General features: G+C 43.5%; 1 protein-coding gene across 1 annotated transcript; it reads left to right on the top strand.

Moving 5' to 3' along the window:
• Nucleotides 1-8,991: 8,991 nt before the first annotated feature.
• hpcal1 (hippocalcin-like 1) lies at nt 8,992-18,071 on the top strand. Its single transcript, XM_084440224.1, has 4 exons — nt 8,992-9,233; nt 15,065-15,515; nt 16,816-16,921; nt 17,935-18,071. The coding sequence occupies exons 2-4, from the start codon at nt 15,138-15,140 to the stop codon at nt 18,030-18,032; spliced, it is 582 nt and encodes a 193-aa protein (XP_084296350.1). The 5' UTR covers nt 8,992-9,233; nt 15,065-15,137; the 3' UTR covers nt 18,033-18,071.
• Nucleotides 18,072-19,973: the final 1,902 nt, after the last annotated feature.

Below are 19,973 nucleotides of genomic sequence, written 5' to 3'. Positions count from 1 at the left end.
ATGCTCTCAACCGTGACCCACAGTTCGGCAGTGTGAATCTGCATATATGAATATGTGATGATACCTGAACACCTGCCAGGTTCTTGATAAGGGTGTTTGTTCGATAGACACACCTTCTCAGCTTGTGATTGTGCAAGATATGTCTAGGAGGGTGCATTAGTGTAACGTCATTCTCATAACCATTCTCTTAATGTAGCATCAGCATCCTGGCCTGAGAAATATGTCCAGGGACTATAGATGAAAGGTAGCCTTCTTGGCTAATTCTGGTATTATCTGGTATATTCTTTAATGTACACTGTCCCTGCCAAATAAACAAAAAACTAAACTAAATATCCAAAGCTTAGTGAACGGAAATTACATTCACGTTAGACTAGAGTATAGACTAGAGTAAGGCTTTGTGTATGGGCAGCCAGGTTTGACTGAGTCTACTGAGACTACAGAGAAGAGTGCCCCCTAGTGGCTCTCCAACCTCCAACCAACTCAAACCTATAGGTTATGGCTTACTTTATACAGTCCATATATGGGATGACAATGTGCAGTAACAGCAAATTAAATGTCAATGTAATTGTATTTATATAGCACCATTCATACAAATCAATGTAGCACATAGTGCTTTACATAAAAGGATATGGATAAAAAGAAAAGAATGATACAAACACAGTGAGACCCCCAAGTACAAGCCTGTCGTCAGGCAGCTGGCTACCACCAGGACCGTGGAGGTGTGGACGAGAGAGGCTGTGGAGAACCACCAGGACCGTGGAGGAGTGGACGAGAGAGGCTGTGGAGAACCTCCAGGACCGTGGAGGTGTGGACGAGAGAGGCTGTGGAGAACCACCAGGACCGTGGAGGTGTGGACGAGAGAGGCTGTGGAGAACCTCCAGGACCGTGGAGGTGTGGACGAGAGAGGCTGTGGAGAACCACCAGGACCGTGGAGGTGTGGACAAGAGAGGCTGTGGAGAACCTCCAGGACCGTGGAGGTGTGGACGAGAGAGGCTGTGGAGAACCTCCAGGACCGTGGAGGTGTGGACGAGAGAGGCTGTGGAGAACCTCCAGGACCGTGGAGGTGTGGACGAGAGAGGCTGTGGAGAACCTCCAGGACCGTGGAGGTGTGGACGAGAGAGGCTGTGGAGAACCACCAGGACCGTGGAGGTGTGGACGAGAGAGGCTGTGGAGAACCACCAGGACCGTGGAGGTGTGGACGAGAGAGGCTGTGGAGAACCACCAGGACCGTGGAGGTGTGGACGAGAGAGGCTGTGGAGAACCTCCAGGACCGTGGAGGTGTGGACGAGAGAGGCTGTGGAGAACCACCAGGACCGTGGAGGTGTGGACGAGAGAGGCTGTGGAGAACCTCCAGGACCGTGGTGTGGACCGAGGTGTGGACGAGAGAGGCTGTGGAGAACCTCCAGGACTGTCTCCAGACCATGGACTGGGACCTGTTCACAGAGGACTACAAGGAGGATGTGGACGATCTCTGCTAGCGCATGACACACTACAATCAGCTTCTGTAAGGGACGCGTCATACCCACCAAAAAGGTGCACTGCTTCCCTAACAACAAACCATGAATTAACCCTTTTAATACGACCACGTCACCGGCAACATTTTGAAAATATCCAACAAATATTTAATAATATAAAAAAAATATCTAACAAAATTCCTCACTCCAACACTTGCTGAAAGCTGAGAAACTGCGCTTTCTAGTATTATAGGGAAAATCCAATTAATGTTCGAAATGTTGTCACTGTATTTTCAGGGTTAAAAGGACAATAAAGCCCTACTCAACAGGAAAAAGAGGCCTTTATGGCTGAGAGAAAGGAGGCCAGGTCGGTCTAGAAGGAGGTGAAGAGGGAGCTGCTGAGGGTTGTTACAGAGAGAGGGGGGAGGGTAAACTTGATCTGAACAGCAGCAGGGAAGTGTGGGAGGGGATGAGGAGATTCACTGGGCTGGGTCCTTCAGGCACAACTATGGGGGGTAGTCAAGAACGTGCTAATGAGCTAAACCACTTTAACAGGTTCGACGCAGCCCTCACCCCCACCCCTGTGAGGCTAGAAGCCCGCTCACCCCCCCCCCTACCCCCACCAGACCATTCATGTCACAGAGTCAGGCAAGGATAGAACTCCAAAGGCTATGAATATGAGACGGAATTAGCCCCTAGGTGCTGTAGGAGTGTGCGGGGCAGCTGGCTGGTGTGTTCCAACACCTACCCACCCTCTCCCTGAGGCTGAAGAAGATGCTCCAGCTGTGGAAGGACTCCTGCATTGTTCTGGTGCCCAAAAAAGCTCATCTCAGCACCTATGACTTCAGCCACAGCTCTGTTTATTTATGTAATAAAAAAATAAATAAAAATAAAAATAAAAAATATAAAAAATATAAAAAATAAAATAAAATAAAATAAAATAAAATAAAATAAAATAAAATAAAATAAAATAAAATAAAATAAAATAAAATAAAATAAAATAAAATAAAATAAAATAAAATAAAATAAAATAAAATAAAATAAAATAAAATAAAATAAAATAAATAAAATAAAATAAAATAAAATAAAATAAAATAAAATAAAATAAAATAAAATAAAATGAAAATATTAAATGATCAACAGCGTGACATATTTATATTAGGTCCAATTAAAGATAGATAAAACATAGATAAAACACTTTCCAAATAGCTGGAGCTGGGCTGAAAACACTGTGTGTGAAAGGTCAGTTTTGCGTTTAACACAATTACTCCGTTCCTCAGCAGAGAATGAATTATCTGCCTCCGGGGAATCACAAAGCGTCATGTCCAGAGAATCACATAGCGTCATGTCCAGAGAATCACATAGCGTCATGTCCAGGGGGTGTACCTGTACATCAAGCTGCCTCACGCTACAGAAACAGGAGATAGGCTCCTGCCCTATGAGCCACTAGGCCCGAGAAACATTGGTTCTCAAAAAGGCTTACTTACTTACTTAATCAAACATTGCCTGTGCTACAGTATAATCCCAATCTGCCTGTCTCCCTCTCTCATTCATCCGATGTAATTAAGAATGATCTAATAAAGATTGAAAATGCAAAAAAAAGAACAGCCTACAGTACTCTGGTAAACACAAAAACAAGCTAATGCTCCTTTTGCCACTTTCCTGGATGAACATGAAACCACATATTGATGCTTTGTTTGTTGGCTTCATGAGCCCCAGAGACCAGGCCAGAACTGTTGGTTTATTCGTCTTGTTTTCAGTCTAAACCCTTGTGTAATCAACCCCCGTGGCTCAGTCAGCTTAACAAGTCCAACTATAAAGATGCCGATGAGATTATAATGTTCCATGATACTAATCATCAGTAATAAATCGATAAAAGATTCACATTGAATCTCATGAAAACAAGTCAACAATAATCCAGTGTTATTTTGTGTGAGAATAGGGTACATGCAGGCCGTGTTTCTGTGCACATTAACATAGATGTTAACATAGTTTATATTATTTATAGATGCATGTGCCAGTGCCAGAGTTGTGTAGACATTATTCTGTGTACGCATGGCCAAGACTGAGCTGGTCAGTGCCCTACCAATCATGAGTAACCCAACTTATCTCATCATAAACAGATGTACACAGTTAGGGTTACTAAAAGTTAAAGCTGACTATTCATTATTGATAAGCAGATACTGTCGCCTCATTAAATTGTCAGACATTTACCCAAACAAAATTCGGATGCTGTAGTCAAAATGAATAGTTGAAGTCCGGGAGAGTGTGTAGCTTGGAACCTCAAACCAGGCCCTGAAGTGTGGCACAACATGTGATGTACTGTATCAAGTCCAAGGTGAATTTCACCCAAAACACACACATAAGCATGCAAACATGCATGCACACACACACACACACACACACACACACGTAGGCATGCAAACATGCACACACACGCACACACACACACACACACACTTGCAAGCACGCAGACATACACACACTCACACTCACTCTCTCTCTCTCACACGCACACACACACACACACACACACACACACACAAGCATACACACACACACACACACACACACACACACACACACACACTACTGTATGTAGGTTGTGTTTTAGGAGATCTGATGATGGCAGATACAGATAATGACCATACTTTAAGCGCAATTACCATGTGACTCAATGACACCCCTTACTTTTTTGAGAAGTGTAAATTGAGAAAAGACCACCACTATTTCCCAGTGGTCTTTTTGTATCTCAGCAGACTTCGTGCTGATGGGCTGAGTCATAAAAATAGCAAATAAACTGCAGAGAATCAAATAATCACACAGTCTAGAAACCTCTAGAAGGGCATAACCTCTCTCCACTATCAGACAATGTACAGTAGTGCAGATAGGCTCTGTCTGGAACGTTAAGTTGCAACATTTACAACACTTACATCAGCATCTTCATGGTACATAAAGGAGTCAGTTGAAGGGTTAGTGCCAAGGTGCTTGAATCCAGCCAAAGTGTGATTTCAGTATCAAAACGTGTGGCAACTTTTCAATATTTAAAAAGGCACATAGGGCATATGAGATAAGTGCAATAACCTCAGTCTGTCTGAGGTACAGTAGAGAGATCAATATTTGAGCCGTAGAACGTATTGGCTTTACAGATGCAATGATTGCAAGCGAACAAACCGTCTGTACAAAACATTACATGTGTGCTGTATGTGTGCCAATGTGCTTGTGGGACAGAGGTCCTAGACGGGTTCAGACAGGACATTGTTTTGTAATACATTGATATGGTTTAGATTATATGTTTCCTTCAGTATAGTTTCAATCGTAGAAAAAACATCAACTAATGTACCATTCAACCTCAACTTGAATAATCTGCTAATATTTTTTACAAAAGGTCAAGAGAATCCTAGGTTGTTGATATTCTGAAAGGGCTGGAGAACAAATTAGACTAGTTGAAATACCAGATTTGAATGTTACACAGCATCATTAAACAACCAAATCAGATTCAAATTCACAGTCGATAGAAATTATCAGATACAAATTCACAGTAGGCCTATACAAATTATACAGAAATCAAAATATTCAAGAGATTTTTTATTTTTATTTTTATTAAATCTAAAAAAAATATATTATTTTTTTAAGTGTACATAACAGAAGGTATGTTCCTAGCATCCCTAAAGGTAAAGGTACATCTTCCAAGCTGACTCAGGTCTAGCCAGTGAGGGGATTCATTCATGATCATGATGAAATCAACAACTCTCACCGTGTGGACTTGGGCATGGTATATGCCATAGTTTAATAACATGCAATGGCCCTGCATTAAATGCTAAACAAAATTGTAGTTACATGCAATGGACCCTGTCTTTCTCCAATACTGCATGTATCTTATTCAAGGCAACAGGTGGAGAAGTAGGTGCTCAGCGCCCTCTAGTGGAGTAAAGCCCCAGTGTTCTCATAGCACTATGCTGTGTATGCCAACTAATGGGGGCAATGAGAATGAGATGTGTTTGTGCTGGGTTAAGACGGAGGTCCATCTGTGTCTCTCAGATCAGACTTGGAGACGCTGTTTCATGGTGTTCCCTTATGATCTTTTCTCAGTTTGTCTCAATTATTTACTTTATTTATACCATTATCGGATTCACAGAGGTGCTAGTAGTTACCTCTGCCCCAGCAACAGCGCAGAGCTAGAGGTAATGTTTTTGGTGGCGTGTTTGTTTGTTTGTGTGTTAGCAGGATTACACAAAAACTACCAGAACGATTTTCACGAACTTTGGTGGAGGGGTGTAGCAGGGGCCAACTTAGAACCCATTACATTTTGGAGTGGATCCGAATCACGGGGCGTGTCCACGAGCCGCCCAAACATGGCCAGGCTTTCTCAGCCATTCATTGTTTTGTACCAGGATTACGCTAAAACTACCAGACCGATTTTTATGAAACTCGGTGGAGGGGTGTAGCATGCGTCAACTAACAACCCAATCAGTTCTGGAGCGGATCCAAATCACGGGCCGGGGCCGGCCATTCACCTCCATTCATTTTTTGGACTATGATTATGTAAAAACTACCAGAGCACTTTTCATGAAACTCAGTGGAGGGGTGTGTGAATGAAATTCAAGTCTCACCAAAGTGTTTTGTTTTCCTACTTGACTGTTGTTCTAACTTTGTAGTTCGTTCCTCTAGAATCAGTCTGTTAAAACTACAAATTGTTCCTGTGTGACATCACTTCCCTGTCCTCTTCATCCTGAAACTGTGTCACTTCCTTTTTCACGTTATAAACTATCACTTTCGTACCCCAGTCACTCACTCTTGCCTGGATTCACTTCCTGTGCTTGAGTCCGACTTGCAAATCATAACATAGAATAAACTTATTGTCTTTGTCTGAAACCAGCTTGACCGACCACTCAGCGTGTTCTTTTAAATCTAAACTAAACCAAGTAAGATTTTTAATTTACAGGTGTAGCATTGTTCAGTGTAGAATCCATTCAATTTAAATGCGCACAGAGCCACAAAACACATTAACGGGTGGAGGTCTGTGCTCTCTGAGCACCATTTCTAGTTGGATGTAAAATTCTCTCAAGTTTTCCTTTGAGTCCAAATTCATCCCTGCCAATTAGAGATATATTTGAGTGTCCCTAAATGAAGAAAAAAAAGTAATAGGGAGGAAAATATCTTCCATAATTGGGAGGATTTAGTGATCACGCTGGTCAAGAGGATAACTGCTTGTCATAAAATGATGAACAAAGAAAAGGTAGTCATAAAAAACTGCATTCACTCATGTTTATACTACATGTGTATTCACACAACAAATCCAACCACTATTATTGTGCCTTGCCTGTGACAATGATCCAATTAATTCATACTCTGTCATGCTATAAGGATCTGAGCATCAACCTGAATAGAGACCTGATTACCCTATAAGTCCACTAATAATAAGTGTCGAATGAAACCTTTACAACCCTGATTGTAGCTCGTTCTTCGGCAGAGCGCTCCCCCATGTGTTTGGGACCGAGTGTCAGGCTGCAGAGGGCGATATACACAGTTAATTATTTATCTCGAGCTCCAAGTACTGACATGCATACCGCTCCATCTGCGACGTCATGGCTGAGCCTATACAGGACTGACGTCATTATTGTGTCAAAATTCTACATCTCCTGATGGGGTGGCGCGTGAGAGAGTGAGCAAGCTTTATATACAGAAGTAACAGGGTTATTTTACTGTTTAAAGCCTGACTGACATATATTCTTGTCAAGGCTATGGTGTGTCATGGTTGCCTATCTACTATACAGATACTTTCTGATTATTCTGAAAAGGGTTCATTGATTGACAATTAATTAAATAATGTCTACAGTATTATAGGCTATGGATATGCATACATCATCATTAAGAAGGCACAGAAAGGTGGTAATAAATTCTACTTGAAATAGAGCTCTTGCTTAAAGGGCAATGCTCGTTTTTGACAACCTGGACCTTATTTACGACATATTATAAGAAGTTTGACTCACCGAGATCACTTTTGTGTAGTTCGGAGGCCGGTTGAAGAAATTTAAAATCCAGCGCGAGCCAGTATATCCATGTAATGACGGTGATCGGGGCACCGAGAATGCAGTTTCTCAAAATCTATTTTCGGCCGCTAAACGGTTGTTTTCATCAATCAGATTGAATGAATCGACAGTTGAGATTCCTCAACGCGAGGCATTGTTGATGTTTTCAAATACGGGGTCTTTAGCCTCTGTAATATGATCTTTACACGCCTCTCCCCACTTGCTCCAGCACGCATGCGCACAGGCCAGCGCGCAGACTGGCTATTCTCCGGCTCACATTCTCTGCGCTACGACCGGATTGTTGCTGACGAATGACGACGACAATATTCTCGGCACCAACAACGATCGTAGCGTAGAGAATGTGAGACGCGAGTGTAGCCGGAGAATAGCCAGTCTGCGCGCTGGCCTGTGCGCATGCGTGCTGGAGCAAGTGGGGAGAGGCGTGTAAAGATCATATTACAGAGGCTAAAGACCCCGTATTTGAAAACATCAACAATGCCTCGCGTTGAGGAATCTCAACTGTCGATTCATTCAATCTGATTGATGAAAACAACCGTTTAGCGGCCGAAAATAGATTTTGAGAAACTGCATTCTCGGTGCCCCGATCACTGTCATTACATGGATATACTGGCTCGCGCTGGATTTTAAATTTCTTCTACCGGCCTCCGAACTACACAAAAGTGATCTCGGTGAGTCAAACTTCTTATAATATGTCGTAAATAAGGTCCAGGTTGTCAAAAACGAGCATTGCCCTTTAAGTGGTTTAACGTTAAGCGACCGTTTCTAAGCCATTATTCTACCCTGACAGGTAACCCTAAAACAAGGTAGATTAATTGTTCGTTTTACATTTAACATTTAACTGATCGCTCTAAAATATGAAATCTTAAAAGCAGCATCAGGGAGAACAGGCTATAACAGTAAAGAAATTAGCATATGATAAAAAGGTTTTGCATGGCCGCCCAAACATATGATACAATTTGACCAATGACGTGTAGGCTAGTGAATAACCTGTAGCCAATTTTCAGTGCTCTCGACAACGAACATTAAAAAAAAAAAAAGATCAGACAAAAGTAGTTTTAATCTCCATACAGGCCTAATCTAGCCTACTGCATATGGAGTTAACCATACAACATAGCCTACAGCCAACAGTTTTACCACTGTAGGCGTTTTAGCACTGTACAGGTTACATTACCCAGATCTGGTGGGCGCAAGTATAGATCATTCTATCCAAGAAGCAAAGAGGGACAAGACATTTACCGACAAGTTATTCAACTTGATATATGGCCTTGAACTTGTGTATATATTAATAGCCTACTAATATGTGAAAAACACCTTTATAGTGGCGCATCACTTTTAAAACACGGCAGACGTGGCTCAAATGTTACACATTTAGAAATACCAAACCCCTCATTTGGAGTGGGCGCGTCCAGTGGAAACTGCAGCGTGAGAGTGCCACATCTAGGCAAATGATGAAACAAGCGAATGATGTAGCCTATACCGACTTCTGAGCCTTTTACAAAAACTACAAATCCCTCTAAATTCGTTTGAGACAGTGTACTAAGCTTAGCATATCTAGGACATACTATTACTCACGATAGGATTGCCAGTTTGTGACCGTTTGGAAATTGGAAGGAGTTTGTATGAGTGTGTGAAATGTGTTACACCTAGGCTACTAAGCCACAACGTGGACCGAGTCGAACTGGAGAAACGATCTTCAACGGAGAAGTCCGAGCCCAAGTCTCCAGCTGTGAGTTTGACAGTTAAAGAATTATGCTATTTTGGGGTTGTTGAGGTCGAATATTTCAATTTCATATTTCAGTTTCTTTTGTTTTCTATGATATTCAACCCTGGATTCTGTTTAAAGGGCAGTTTGGGCTGGAACTCCACGAAGTCGGTGTCCTGCAATAATGCATTGTCGTGAGGCATAGATGTCCTCTATTAATTGTCTTGAACATTAATAATTGTTTCCAATTCATGTGTGACGGGCTAGATGCGGCAAAGTTGGAGCCCAACAATTTATTCAAGAAACATTTCGACTGAAAATACAATAGTGTATGTGCTGTGGAGATAGCAGTTGCAGAGATGGTAGGCCTACTCTTTAAGATTGGTAGGCTAGGCTAGACTATATGAGTACACTCCACTTAAAACGTTGCTGACAGGATGTTAGAGCAGAAAGACACTATTTAAAATGTATTTTTTTATTTTATTTTATTTATGAATTTATTTTTTATTTTAATTTTACAATGTAATATCTAGAGGTAGGCTATATCAAGGCCCCAGAAGAAGAGAAAGTCGAGAAGGTAGGCTGCTGTAATGTCTCTCTCTTCTCTTAGCACGATAGTCCTGTTGCCGTGGAGACGGGCGTGTCTGGGGAAAACTCTGATACACTTCATGATTTCGTGACTGTTTCTGTTGAGAGAGAGAGAAAAAGACACCCACCAGTGAATGTGAGCATTTGTGAACATCCCATCTCCAACACAGCAGGCCTACCTGGCCATCTCAATTTCAAGCCCTATAAGCCTACGAGGATGAAGATGAACAAGGGTGATGAACCATTCTAGCACAACATTAGCTCAAACAAGGTTCCAGATGGGACCACTGTAGGGTTTAGAACCGTACCTTACAGAACTGATTACACATGTCTGAAACATTAAGGTTCTGCTGTCACAAATGGTTCTACATGTAGCATGGGGGCAGCTGTAGCTCAGTTGGTAGAGCGGGTCGTTCAATGATCGAAGGGTCAGCGGTTCGAATCCCAGCTCCGACTGTCCACATGTCAAAGTGTCCTTGAGCAAGACACCTAACCCCAAATTGAATGGATGAATGAGAGGCCATTGTAAAGCGCTTTGAGTGCCGCTAAAGTGGAAAAGCGCTATATAAGTGCAGTCCATTTACCATGTAGCACCCTAGAGTAAACCTATTCCCATCGAAGGCCTACAAATACATTGCTACTCACTCACTCTACTACACAGTGAATTGGCAGTTTGATGTTTTGCAATGCAAGATGACTGCATTCAAGTTCAATGCTGAGCAAAGCAGTACCCATCCTAGGTCATTTGCATTCCCAAGAAGCTTTGATAAGTACAGACAGCCTGGATAATATTTTCTGAGTCAAATTCATCTCTGGAGTCAGCGATGGGAAATCGCCACTGTGACATCATTAAATATAGCTCCGTAGCTATTCTGGGAGAATACAGGGAACTCACCAAATGGTTAACGGGCTGCTGTTTTGTTTTTACTGCAATCATCTGGTTCACTGGAGCAGTAGAATAAGGGAGCCTTGTTTTGTGTTAGGGGGCGGCGGGGTTCTCAGGGTGTCACCATCCTGCCAGTGGCGAAGGGGAGGTATAGCATAATGAGCCCCGGCACCGCAACACACAGACAGGAGGTTAATATGGAGTCATGTTTTATGCATGGCTTATTGGACAGCCACGATTTGTCTTGAAAGTACAGTGACAACATTTTGAATATTAATTGGATTTTCCCTATAATACTAGAAAGCGCAGTTTCTCAGCTTTCAGCAAGTGTTGGAGTGAGGAATTTTTTAGATTTGTTAGATATTTTTTTTATATTATTAAATATTTGTTAGATATTTTAAAAATGTTGCCGGTGACGTGGTCGTATCGAAAGGGTTAATGTGTGTGATGTGTTAATGTGGGGGGGGTTGGTCTGCGTGGGTAGATACAAGCAATGTAACCTTTGGAGATGAAATAAGGTCTCCGCTAACTGTTTTTCTTTGAGTGATGTGAAAGACTCTGGATTCAATGTTCACATGAAGCCATTAGTGGGTGGGGGTTATGGCAGGACTGGCGGGGTCAGAGGTGAAACGCGACTCCCAGAAGGCCTGGAGGGGGAAACACATGTCATGTGAGTGTGTGGAATCTGGAGGCCGTGTGAACGACTCTCATCGGCCGTCAAAACGACTGGAAAACGTGGAACGTGCAGCCGTGGTTATAGGGAAGGAGGGCGGGGCTAGAAGTAGAGCAACTAGAAGAGACTGTGGCTGTGCTTGAATGTAGAGCGAGAATCCCAAGGGTTGCCATGACTTTGTTCAGAGAACAATGTGTTCCTATCAGGAATATTTCACAAGCCCAAAATCATAATAGTAGACCTTACAGAAGGGAAGCTACGTTCATGGGTCGGACACACACACACACACACACACACACACACACAGGAGAAAAAGCATGACCTTTTGTAGAGACTTATTAAGAGACTAACGGTAACATTTCTAGCATTTCCAGCAGTCCACACATGGGATCTTGAGGAGAAGCTCATCCCTACAATTCAAACGTTATAAACCAGACAGCCTCATACTGTAAATGCATTCCTCTGATTATTAGAGAATGTCTGTGATAGAAGATAAGCCAGACATTGATGTCTGCTCAGAAAGCTTTTCGATGTTCAATGATACAGCCCAAAGCTGAATACATCATTTGAAATGCCCGTATTGAGGCCTCAGCTGTGAAAACACCTGTAAAATGCAATGCTTCATGACTAGCCAGGCACAAGACTGGTACAACGCTCACTGACTAGCCAGGCACAAGACTGGTACAACGCTCACTGACTAGCCAGGCACAAGACTGGTACAACGCTCACTGACGTGGCAGGCGCATGAATGGAATATTACATAACCTTTATTCTAAAAGGACCATCTCTTTCAGAAATCCTTCCAATCCTTCTGCTCTAATTATTTTCTTGGCGGCAAGAACACTTAACATTACCTTTGGCTGTGAAACTGTCAGTTTGAAACACACAGAACCTACACCTTTTACCATTCTCCAAACCTTCGGAGATACTTTTGAAATGTACTTTCCACGCTACTGCAAAACATCCACCCAGCAGTCTCGTTCACCCAGAGTGGAGTCGTTCCATCTTTTGGGTTTCTTGTGGGTTTGTGTGTGTGTGGAATAAATAGCAACGCCCTTGTTTACGTCTCCTCTTACTCTGCCAGTAAAGTCAGCTGCTCTGAAGGGCCAGCCATGAGATCCACACGGTGGGAGACGCCAACCACATCCTCATCCAGGAAACCGCTGGGGCAAAGGGAATGTGGTCTAGGATGCGTACGTGAGCGTGTGTGTGTGTGTGTGTGTCTTGCTATCTGTCCTCACTCCATGCTGCTCTCATCTCATCATATTGGGAATGAGATTTATGAAACTGCGGAAATTACATTAAGGACTGCAGACAAATGACTCACGACTCTTTGAAAGAGTCAAAGAGACTTTCACAGAAGCTAATTAGCAGACCCCAGCTCAATTTTTTGCTGTCTACCATCTTGCCTGTGCCATCTTGGAGCAATAGGGATTTCTTAAATTGAGAGAGCAGGAGAGGGAGAGAGAATGAGGGAGTAGGATCACATGTCCATTTCTCCTGCCAATAAAATCGTTATGGGTAAAGGAGAGGGAGGAGAGGTGTTATATAATGTCATTAATCTTACACATGCCAGTTCCCTCAGCCTCAGCGGCTGCCATGCAATAATGGTCTCCACTATACTCTCTCTCTCCTTCTCCACATGTCCCACATATGCTCATCCACTCGCCTTTACTGTGGTTGCTTTTGGGCTTTATTTATTTTTATGTAATCTGTGTTATGAAAGGAAAACCATGAGCATTATGCTGTGATGTCAGCAATGTGGTTACATTCGTTCTCACCATTTCTCACCTCTCTAATTCTCCTTCACCCCCACCCCCCGTGTGCATGCATCTCTCTCACACACACACACACACTAGCTGGAGACGTCCGTCTCCCTGGTAGCGTTTGCCTTCCCTAGTAACCCAGTAATCGTGGTCCATATAGTTACCTGGGTTATCTAATGGTTGCCTAGGTTGTGAGGTAACAGCCGTGTGTGTGTGTCACCCTGACCTTTCCAGAGAGAGTGACTTATTGGACATCCAGAATGCCCCCAGACACCTCTCTGACCACCATGTGGAGAACGATCGATGAATTATCACTGTGAGAGAGGATTAAAGTGGTATACACACAGACTCGGTGTGCCATAGGGGTGCCTCAAGGTTCTGTGTTAGGACCCATATTGTTTTCAATTTATGTCAACAATCTGTGTGAAAACGTATCAAATGCTATGGACCATTTATATGCCGACGATACTATAGTTTATTGTTGTTCATCTTCTGTTGAAAGTACCTTTAATCTCCTACAGTCCACTTTTGATGTTGATCAGTCCCGATTGTAGAAACTGAAGTTGGTTTTAAATGCACACAAGTCTAAACTCATGCTGTTCTCCAATTCTTCCAAACCTTGTAATTTCTCATGGAAATGTAATTGAGCTAGTCTCAAGTTACAAGTATTTGTGCTTTATCATTGATAGCCAATTATCTTTTAAGGCTCATATTGCAAACCTGGTCTCAAAGCTCAAGATTAAGCAAGGTTTCTATTTTAGGAATAAGTCTCGCTTTTCCTTTGCAGCCAGGAGATACCTTGTGTCAGCTATCTGTTTACCTCAGCTGGACTATGGTGATATCCTGTGCATGAGGGCCTCTACCCAGTGCTTGTTGTCTCTACACACTGTGTCCATTGTGCATTGTGATTTGTTACTGGTTGTAAACATCTCACACACCACTGTACCTTGTATGCAAAATCTGTCTGGCCATCTCTCTATGTACGCAGGCAGACCCACTGGTTGAGCTATACCTGGGACTGGTCCCTAAATACTTGTGCACTTCTCTTCTTAGAAGCCGAAGCCATCATGGCCTGCGCTCACAGGGCGCCCTGCAGCTGACTGGTCTGAGGGTTAACACTGTGAAGGGGAACTGCTTTTAAATATGCTGTCCCTTCTGACTGGAACGCCCTCCAAGAGGACTTCAAACTCCCCGAACTGATCTCACACGATGCCTTTAAGGAAATCCTAAAGGATCTGGAGATTGAAAGTAGTGGGACGTCTCTGTCCCTAAACTCTTATACTGCCTACGCACTCCTGACACTTTCTATCCGTGTTTTATTGTTGTTCTGTATGTATGAAACCTGGATGTTGTGTTTTTATTGTGTGCTGTCCTCTTGGCTCGGTCACTCTTGAAAACGAGATTCGAGAAACGAGAAAATCTTTAATCTCAATTAGTTTTATCTGGTTAAATAAAGGTTAAATACATAAAAAAAAAAAAAAACATCACCAATTCAGGTCTGGGCTCTGGCTGGGCCACTGTCTGGGACATTCACAGACTTTCTCCGAAGCCACTCCTTTGTTATCGTGGCTGTGTGCTTGGGGTCGTTGTCATGTGTTGGAAGCTGAACCTTCGCCCCAGTCTGAGGTCCAGAGTGCTCTGGAGCAGGTTTTCTTCAAGGATCTCGGTGTACCCAGCTGCATTCATCTTTCTCTCTATCAGGACTAGTCGTTCCCGCTGCTGAAAAACATCCCCACATCATGATGCTGCCAGCGCCTTGCTTCACTGTAGGGATGGTATTAGCCTGTGATGATACCACCATGCTTCACTGTAGGGATGGTATTAGCCTGTGATGAGCGGTGCCTGGTTTCCTCCAGACGTGGCGCTTGATATTCAGGCCAAAAAGTTACATTGCTTCATCAGACCAGAGAATTTGTTAATGAGAGTTCTTTATCTCCTGCAGGAGCTGTGGAGAGCGAGCGGACAGCCGGCGCTGTGAGGAGAGCAGAGAGGGACCCGTGCCATTGCACTGCATCATGGGAAAACAGAACAGCAAACTGCGGCCCGAGGTCCTCAACGACCTCCGCGAGAACACCGAGTTCTCTGACCACGAGCTGCAGGAGTGGTACCGCGGCTTCCTCAAGGACTGCCCCACGGGGCACCTCACTGTGGAGGAGTTCAAGAAGATCTACGCCAACTTCTTCCCTTACGGGGACGCGTCCAAGTTCGCCGAGCACGTCTTCCGCACGTTCGACACCAACGGCGACGCCACCATAGACTTCCGGGAGTTCATCATCGCCCTGAGCGTGACGTCGCGTGGCGGGCTGGAGCAGAAGCTTCGCTGGGCCTTCAGTATGTACGATCTGGACGGGAACGGTTACATCAGCCGGGCGGAGATGCTGGAGATCGTACAGGTCAGTTACCAGGCCACTCTTCACTGTAGTTGATTACAAAGGAGGTCAGCTTGATCTCCATGGACGACCGTCTCCAGCAGACATGCTGGATGATCTGAGACACGTCATGTGACTCACTAGATTGGAGTCTGATTGGCGGACTTTTATTTTTGTCCATTGAAAAAACCCCATGGCTCAAAGGGTTTGGTTTACCACTGCCAGGCGTATCTTTTGCCACCTCCCGTTCAACACTGTTGAATAGCTACCTACTGTAGGCATAAAGCTTCATTTATACTCAGTCGGCAAGTGTCGTACGACAAATGTCTGTCAACAGAACAAAAATGTCGACCGTCATTTCTACTTCAGCAAAGTGTCTGATCACCTCCATGGTAACTTGCAGACACGTGGCTGATTGATCCATGGCAACGAACGCGCCTTCTATCTAGCTATCCAATCACAGCCATGCCTTCTATCTAGCTATCCAATCACAGCTGTGCGACATTATAAAGTTTGGTAGGTGCAAGACACCCCTGTCCGACACAAAAAAGTGTTGACAGTGACGTAGATTTCTGTCTGTTGACATTTTCAAAAGTGTCGTACGACGGAGTATAAATTGGCCTTTAGACTTGTGTACACACTAACCACAGTCAGATATACCAGTAGCAGGCCAGAAGCCAGGGGGGTTCGGGGGGATCGAACGAACCCCCCCTCACGACCAAAGGTCCAGAATTTAAGACCAAAGGTCCGCACCCCCCCCCCCCCCCCTGTCAACAAATCACCCGACAATCAAAATAATCTGTCCGCCCCCCCAACTAATGGGTTACGGTCCACTTTTGGAAAAAAAACACCCCCCCCCCCCCCCCCCCCTCCACAAGGCTGGCTATGGGCCTGCAGTAGTCATTCGTTAGTGGTTAGGCTACATGGAAAAGCTATCAAACGGTAGGTTTTCCTTTTCCACATCTGGGATGTGAAAAACACGTTTTTACCACATGTCCTGTGAAATGGCCGCCAGGTCTGGCTTTATGTGCCTTTATCAATGAGGCTATATTTACTTTTCCATCACTGTGCCCTGAGCCAACGCTAGGCCCATATCAGTATTGGCTCAGACCATTGTGGGTGGTGATAGGGGGTGAACCTGAATAAACATATCTCCTTGTTAAAGTGTCCCAGGACCATATGGCTCTGCCACAATAGCCGTTGACTCTGGCTTTGTTTCTCTGAAGCCCACAGGACCTCTATATACTACATTATACATCTATTGTGTGTATCTGTCAGTGTGACTCATACATAAGTTATAAGGCCTCTGCTCTTCCCTCCATAGGCAATCTACAAGATGGTGTCTTCAGTGATGAAGATGCCAGAGGATGAGTCCACGCCGGAGAAACGGACAGACAAGATCTTCAGACAGATGGACATAGACAATGATGGTGAGTGGAAATGTTGAGCCGTTCCCATCCCGTTTCGATTCCAATTCACACGGTTCAGAATCGATTATCACGATTCAATTCGATTCAATATCGATTCGGTTAGCGTTACTAAAACCAGTTTATTTTTATTTTTAGCTGTAACCTTAATTACATGACTGCCAAGTTATGCAACACATCAATACTAGGGCTGGGTATCTATACTGATTTCCAAAAATTAATGAATGAATGAATCATTGAATGAATTAATGAACTATTCATTCCTTCATTTATTCATTCATTCATTAAATAAAAGATCGATTTTGGGATTCATGAATCGATTCTGAATCATTTGACTCAGAATCGATTAATCGATTTTTTTTTATCCCATCTGTCACCTCCTCCTTAGCTTGTATGCTTGAATGAATGAATGAATGAATGAATGAATGAATTTATTTCTGACATTCTTAATGGACCATAAATAAGCTGTTTCAAATTGTGTGAAAGTACAGCAAAGAGTAGTAGGGATGTTAACAGTTAATCGACTATCGATTAATTGCCAATAAGAATTTACTAGAGTAAGATTTGGTTACTCGATTAATTGCTTGTTAATGGAAGGAACAGAACTTTTTTTTTGAACGAACATTATCAACGGGAGTTGTGTGAAATGTAAGGGGTAGGGTCTGACTGCACGAGGGCGCCACACCATGTAGTGAAGGCTAATTGGGATGCCGGGAAATTTCAACGACACAACGGAAGAGACACAAAAATGAAGCGAGCAAAGCGCAGTCCAGCGTGGGACGTTCTTATCAATTAATCTACTATTGTTTGTTAAGATTAACAGTTATCAATTAACGGAATTCCTTGAAATTTGCAACCCTAGCTTGAAGTGACTGGCCATGCCATGATTGATGTATTGATACATATGCTTTTTTAGTCCAGCACTTGCCTTATTAATTATTTTGGGATGTGCGCGACCCACTTCTGATTTGGCCATGCCATGTGGACATCTAGACTTGTTCTGTGTTCGTCAACAGGCCGGCTTTCTCTGGAGGAGTTCATCAAAGGTGCCAAGAGTGACCCTTCCATCGTCCGGCTGCTCCAGTCTGACCAAGGAACGGCCCGGCAGTTCTGAGTACGGGACAGATGGACGCTGTATCATACCCCCTCCCCTACAACACAACACACACACACACACACTCGCAGGCACGCAAACATACACATCATACCCCCTCCCCTTCTACAACACAACACACACACGCACACACACACACACACACACACACTCGCAGGCACGCAAACATACACACATCCCTCTCCCTGGATGCAGTAATCGGTTAGTGTTTCAGGGTCATCAGTCCCCCCCAGACGGCCATGTCATGTGCAAGACAGACGGCCATTTTATGTTCTCTTATTCAAGGTCTTATCGTTTACATCATCAAGGTTCTCATATCTCAGTTCAGCGGCTTATAATTCCCTCTACTGCTCTGAATGTTCTTTATTCACGCCTGCAGTGCAAAAGTAGGCCCCTGCCGTCTGTCATTTCCTTGACAATGTTCTGTTGTTCGTGTTCTATTTTGACTTGCTTTTGCCTTTGTCAAAGTGAAGTGCCATAATCTATATCTGCATGGAATGTATTACACGTGTAAGTATTATGACTTTCTCTCGGCATATGTTATGATTGTTAAAGAACTATAGGCAAATGACTTCCATCAATGTTAACATTTATGTCATCCACGGCAATGGGTGCCTTCTCATTGTGATACTAAATTAGGAAGATCCAGAGGACTCAGTGAGGTGGTTTTCCAGATGCAGATTAAACTACATCCTGGATCTTAATCATACTTTCAGGAATAGATGAGTCCAAAGAAACATTAGCTTCATTGACCTTGTCTCCCATAAAGTTGTTGCTATATTTTGGGGAACTTTAAAGTTGAACTGTGATCAAAAAGCAGCTGATTAGAGAAGGTGCCCATGTGTGCTCGCATGTGCTGGCGAGCAAGATATTTCTGGTATTGCCGCATTAGTTAGGTTGTGAGCTTCATGCCAGTCCAAACCCTGTGGCTGCGTTCCGAATCGCATACTACCCTACTATATAGTATGCCAAAACAGGATGTAGTATGTCCCAATACATAGTATGCCACATGCAGTATGGCAAAAATACCAGGATGTCCTACTACATCCGGTCGTATTTTGCAGTAAGCAAGCCAGCAGGCTTTTCTGGCTATTCTGACCCACAATCCTGTGCGCAGCGGAAATGTGCGTCACATGTGTGAGTCGTGACAGCTGTAGACGAATGTCGCGTTATGGACAGCGACGGATGTGGGCAAATTTAAAGGTGCAATGTTATGACAAGGTAGTATGTCCCAATTGGATGCCTACTGCTTGCAAAGTACGTACTTTCTAAGGGCAGCTGTAGTAGGTACTGGTAGTAAGAATAAGAAGTATGCGATTGGGAATGCAGCCTGTGTCTCTGTGATCTTCCCACATTGAGATATGGACCCGTTTCAAGACAAGTCCAAAAAATGAATGGAGGTGAATGGGCGGCTGTGTTTGGGTGGCTCTTTGGCGCCCTCCTCAGGTCAGATCTGCTCCAAAATTTAATGGGCTCCAAGTTGGCCCATGCGACACAAGTTTCATGAAAATGGGTGTGGTAGTTTTTGCCTCCAGCTGGGGCGGGGGTAAAAACTTGTCTCGGGAGGATCAAGTCAGTAAGGGTAGATATTTCCATTGCAAGTATATCTATTAAAGTTCAAGGTTATAGTTTGAAAAGAGGAAACCATGTCCTCAAGTTCGGCCCATTCTCTGGCTCATTTAAGGCCATGCCAAGAGAATGGGCCAACTCTCAAAGACCTGTCCGGTAGGACTTGAGGCTTAATATCTGTGTCTAGGCCTTGCATTAGCTAGGTATTCTTAGTATCCTACACCATAATGCAGTTTACATGAATTAAGTGAGGTCGTTTTTATTCTTTTTATTTTTGTAACAAAAATGTCATTTTGTTTTCACATAATTGAAATAAAGTCGTGTAAGAAAAATCTACACAAGAAGTGCCTCAGTAGCCCCTGTCCTGCTCAG

This window comes from Borostomias antarcticus, assembly GCF_949987555.1.
Source record: "Borostomias antarcticus genome assembly, chromosome: 6".
NCBI classification, from domain to species: Eukaryota; Metazoa; Chordata; class Actinopteri; order Stomiiformes; family Stomiidae; genus Borostomias; species Borostomias antarcticus.
This window is presented reverse-complemented; position numbering and strand designations above follow the sequence as displayed.

Bases quoted from the DNA above. Each gene is read 5' to 3' on its own strand.
- hpcal1 (XM_084440224.1), top strand. From the start codon at position 15,138: ATGGGAAAACAGAACAGCAAACTGCGGCCCGAGGTCCTCAACGACCTC. The intron at 15,516-16,815 runs GTCAGTTACCAG...TTCCCTCCATAG, and splicing joins AGATGCTGGAGATCGTACAG to GCAATCTACAAGATGGTGTC. The intron at 16,922-17,934 runs GTGAGTGGAAAT...GTTCGTCAACAG, and splicing joins GATGGACATAGACAATGATG to GCCGGCTTTCTCTGGAGGAG.